The 4,809-nt window shown below is 38.3% G+C and overlaps 1 protein-coding gene across 2 annotated transcripts; it reads right to left on the bottom strand.

The window, feature by feature from the left end:
- Positions 1–958: 958 nt before the first annotated feature.
- LOC105059435 (uncharacterized) lies at positions 959–4,609 on the bottom strand. 2 transcript variants are annotated; one of them, XM_010942726.4, is made up of 3 exons: positions 4,071–4,608; positions 1,402–1,762; positions 959–1,279 (listed from the first exon to the last, which is right to left on the bottom strand). In XM_010942726.4, the coding sequence occupies exons 1-3, from the start codon at positions 4,503–4,505 to the stop codon at positions 1,101–1,103; spliced, it is 975 nt and encodes a 324-aa protein (XP_010941028.1). In that variant the 5' UTR covers positions 4,506–4,608; the 3' UTR covers positions 959–1,100. The 2 variants fall into 2 exon arrangements, with proteins under 2 accessions (XP_010941028.1, XP_073106396.1); XM_073250295.1 differs by having other exon boundaries at positions 1,088–1,279; positions 1,388–1,762; positions 4,071–4,609.
- Positions 4,610–4,809: the final 200 nt, after the last annotated feature.

Here is a 4,809-nt window from a genome sequence, read left to right as displayed (position 1 = left end):
CAGGTAATTGATTGGACCCATTGCTGCATCGGAGGCTTCCGTGCTAGGGCGATTTAAGAACATCGGTCAGAGTGTGTGCCATGGTCCAAGGGCATCATCCCTCAAGACCAAAGGAAACGGTTTGGTGGATCCGATGAGTCCAAGCACAATCCTTATGAACGGAAGTGAGGAATATAACCGTGGGGTTGTATAGCATTTTTATATGATGTTTGACTAGATTAAGTGAATACGATTTTTTATTAGAATGTTTGTTGGAGCAAAAGGAGGAAGAAAACATTGGAAAGCTTGAAAGGAAAACGGCTTCAAGGATTACAAAATCACAAATTCGGATTGTCGTAGTTGTGATATGAGAGATTAATCGGCTATACTCGCAACTTTTGAGAAAAAGGCCAACCAACTAACTACCGCAATGGTTAGTTAAAATTTTAAAATTAAAAAAATATATATTTTTTTATTATTTTGAAAATAATATAACAATGTTATCCATAATATTTTCATTTGGTATTTTATACTCTTATACCTTTCCCCATTTCGCAGATGTAGTGCCCCTTCTTCAAATCCACATCCGATAATTGTGAGAATGGAAAAGCTGGGAAATCCATATCTTGAAATCCTGCATCACTTCAATTGAGCTGATGAAATGGAACTGACAAGTGAGTCCACCGAATGGACAATTTGGATTAAGTCTCAAATTCTTTTTGATCATCTTCGATGGGGGGGTCTCACTAAATAAAATCAGAGCAGCAGTCATTGACCCAAGCGAATTGTTTATAAAAAGGTTTAATTCCAAAGTTATTGGAATGAATGCATGCATGCTACGCTTAGGCCTATTCTAATCACAATACTTCAGTCTTTGAGCTGGATGTATTAAATCCATCATGGGCTTAAGGGCAAATCTTATATTAGTTATCTCCTTACGTGGAGGGCACATTTACAAATTATGTATAACTCAGAGAGGTTGAACGGTAACTTCGTCAATTACCCAGGAAAACATTGAGCTGTACAAATGATATTATAAAGTGGAAGACTCCAAAGTCTCCTCATCACAAAAGCAGGACAGGACCTCCAAGATTAGCTTGGACCACAATTGTGAGCAAGTCCTATTTTCTTATAGGAAAAGGACTTAAAAGCCTCATCTTGAAACAAAAATCAAGTGCAATGGCTGCAGAAAGAAAAATAAAAATATTCTCTAATACATAAACTGCTCCATCCATAGAATATGCAATGAAGCTATCATTGTTGAGTTCCAAAGGCTTCCCAGCCTCTAGTGCGGCAAGGCCTGTGAATTCAAGAAGCATAGTTCAAAATTTGAGTCTCATGATTTGTTACAAATTTGAGAAACAAAAACATCGATGAGCAATTAAAATGCCTGAAAATTGGAACATACTCTGAGATTGATACCTTTAACAAAGCCAAAAGCTGCTGGTGCCCCTGTTTTTAGCTGAATATTGTCCAGATCTCTTCTTACTGCATAACGGAATGTAACTCCAAACAAAGCACAGCTAATGAAAACAGTCGCCAAATGAAGAAGAAGTTGAGGAAAGCTGGTGGCTTGATATAAAGAAATGGGCAAACTAGCAAGCATGCCAACTACAGATGAGATTGATGCAGCTTTTAGAGACTCCAATCTCTCTACATCTTTGTCTGTCTCTTCAGCTAAAATATCTCCAGAGTTGTTTTCATCAATGTTAGATGACAGAGAGTGCTGAGCTTCTTCCACCATAGCTCTTGCTTCTAACAAGTCCCTTTGTGATTCTGCAATCTGGAGTGGAGGAGAGAAATATCATAAATATAACCATCAAATTGTATAAATAGGAGAGATGTGCAAGAGATGAACTTTCAAACTGGATTTGCTTCCACAATTTCAAGAGTATAAATAGCAACTATTAGAGATAACTGTGTCATACAACAACAAATAGGAAGGTGACAGGAGGAAGGTGATGAGGTCCAGAGGAATCATTAAGCCATAGCAGACTACTAAAAGGATTTTTGTCCTTAGGAAAAGAATTTAGATGTTTGCTACTTCTCGAAGCTTCAAGAAGAACCACTGCTCAAGGAACTAGATGGTAACCTTGTAAGATCTATTTTCAGTTGCAGCATCACTTTCAATCTCCAAGCAGTAAGCTTCAGTTGGAAGAGAGATGCCATCTATATCATTTAACATTATAAGCACTTCAGCTTTAAAGAAGATGAAAGTGTACCATCTTTAGGGGTGAAGGTGGTATGGATAATATCCATCCGGATCCATTTTTGTATCCGAATCAATCTAGATATGGACAACAATTTGAGGATTCGACTAATATCCATATCCGTATCCATATCATAAAAAAAAATGGATATGGATATGGATAGACAACTATCCAATCCACATCCGAATATCCAAATTTACCTGCAATCCTATATAATATAATATAGCATTTATTAATTTTTAAAAGAAATACATAACCATATAAACATGCTATTAACTTGATTTATTATCTATTTAGTAATATCTTTGATTCTATAGTCATAAAGTTTAATCATCCAATTTATACCCGTGATTATATTCATACTTCCAATATCCAAATTGTATCTGTAGTTAGTTAAAATAAATATAGATACAAATTTTTGCATCCAAATAATATCCATATTCATATTTGTATTCGTGAAACAAAACAAATATGGATATGGATATATTAATATCTGATCCGATTTCAGCCCTAACTAAATGTCAAACGGTAAATTGAGACATGCCAATTTTCATATCATATAGAAGATGCAAGCATGCCATCTTGAGCAAGATGTCATGTTTGCAGTCATGCAAAAATCCCATTAAGAACTTCATTTCTGAAAATGAAAATAAGGACCTAATAGTCTGCTACAAACTGATCTTGTTGACTCAAAGAATCAGACAACTCCTAGAAGTATTCTACTACTTCCATTATTAACCACTTAAAGTTCTTGTATGTTTCCATTGCATAGAAACTGCAAATTGTAAGTTGTTTAATTTTATGACAGGAAAACAAGCAAACCAAAAAAAAAAAAAAGGGCAAGGCATTCATCAAACTTTTAATACTGTTTCTTAATCTTGATTCTTTCAAGAAAATCGACACACATCTGCTACAAAGTAAGGTTTCAGTATGTTACAGTCTCAGGATCTTTAATTGTGCCCATTTAATGTTAATTTGATAGGTCTTTGCAGGACCATAACTAAGGATTCAAGTTCCAGTGGAATGTCCCATGGGACATCGGGACAGGATACCATCCCATGTGTTGAGATAGGGCCGTCCCGCTAGCATCCCAACGTCCTAATCAGGACGTTTTGGGACATCCTCTATCCCAAGTGTCGGGATGGGTTGGGACGGTGGCACGTCTCGTTTTATGAAAAAATCGGGACAGCCACTTCTCACGGGATTTAAAACTTTAACCATAACAATTATCCACATGTATTGATCAAGAAGCATTTTTAAATCTAAATCTAGATGGTTTCCAAAAGAATTTTGAAGGATTAATCTTCTTATGTCCATTCGATCTTTCAGCAAAACATTTTGCTCCAACCCTCAACAAGGTCTTCTCGAGGGCTCCATTAAGAGAGTTCATCTTAAACCCCTGAAACTCTCTTGTTTCACCTCTATGAATCACTAATAGAGCATATCGAGCATATCGAGCTGCTAAGACCTATAACAGTGTTTGCATCACTCCCCAAACAGGAATCTTGTTTCTCTGATGAAGTTGATCAGCGAAACTTGGGTAAAAGGGTAGTCAAATTTCCCTACTGCTTGACCATCTGAAAGTCTTATTAAATCAGATAAATAGAAAACCTGATTCTATTATGTGAAGCAAGTTTTACAAGAAACAAGTTGACAAAAGCTTTCTTATAAAACTCATTTTTGAACAGCTATAAGCTTTCAGTTCTTCCCAAAAATATTCTACATGAATTCCAACAAAATTTCTGTAACCATGTTCTAAGCTAACATAATTCATTTAACAACAGCATGACAGCACTACACTTGAAAAATTCCAATCCCTGATCCCCATAATTCTAGGCTTGAGCAAAGAATCGAACATAAAGCGAGCGGGCCGAAGCTCACCTCCGACTCCCTGCTCTCGAGCTGGCGGATATACTCCTTGGCTCGCAGGGCTTCGGCCTCCTGCCTCTCGATGTCGGCGAGAGCCTCCCTCGCCCGGTCAACCCTCCGGGACGCCTCCTCGAGCCCGTCCAAGAGGGCCCGGTTCTCCTCTCTCCTCAGGAGCTCCTCCACCCGGTCGCCGACCATGCCCGACAGCACGTCCTTGGCACGCGAGGGCTGCTGTTCCTCCGTCCCCTCCCCGTCGCCGGCGCTGCAGCGCGGCTGGAGGAGGGGTCGGAGAGGAATGGAGACAGCGATGGGAAAGGATGTCGCGGAGTTCGCCCGGCGAGGGGAGTTGGGGTTGGTGTTTGCGGAGATTTTGGGCGACAATGGGCAGGATTGTAGCAGGGAGAGGAGAGGTGGATGCATCGCGCCGATTCCGTATCTTGTCCCCATTAGAAACACAGGAGAGAACACACACGGATTTTGTTCACTTTTGGTTCAGAGAGATGCTGAGGTATCTGCCAAATCTTTGTAAGACCACCTGAAACAAAAATTACTGGTTAGAACAGTTGTATCACATATACCTGAAACTACCCAATAGTAAGACGATGCACCGTTTAATAAAATAATTTTTTTTATTTAAAACAATAAAAATTATCAATTTTTTTATTGATTTACTGTTAATTTAAAAATAATTTATGAAAATAATATTTTTAAAAAAATATTTATGAAAATAATGTTCGGAGAAAAATCGTCC

Source organism: Elaeis guineensis, chromosome 16, assembly GCF_000442705.2.
Source record: "Elaeis guineensis isolate ETL-2024a chromosome 16, EG11, whole genome shotgun sequence".
NCBI classification, from domain to species: domain Eukaryota; kingdom Viridiplantae; phylum Streptophyta; class Magnoliopsida; order Arecales; family Arecaceae; genus Elaeis; species Elaeis guineensis.
Note: the sequence above shows the minus strand (reverse complement) of the source record. Positions and strands in the feature narration are given on the sequence as shown.

Excerpts from the sequence above, each read along its gene's own strand:
- LOC105059435 (XM_010942726.4), bottom strand. The coding sequence starts at position 4,505 with ATGGGGACAAGATACGGAATCGGCGCGATGCATCCACCTCTCCTCTCC. Across the intron at positions 1,763-4,070 it reads TCGAGAGCAGGGAGTCGGAG|ATTGCAGAATCACAAAGGGA; the intron begins GTGAGCTTCGGC and ends CCTCCACTCCAG. Across the intron at positions 1,280-1,401 it reads AGCTTTTGGCTTTGTTAAAG|GCCTTGCCGCACTAGAGGCT; the intron begins GTATCAATCTCA and ends TTGAATTCACAG.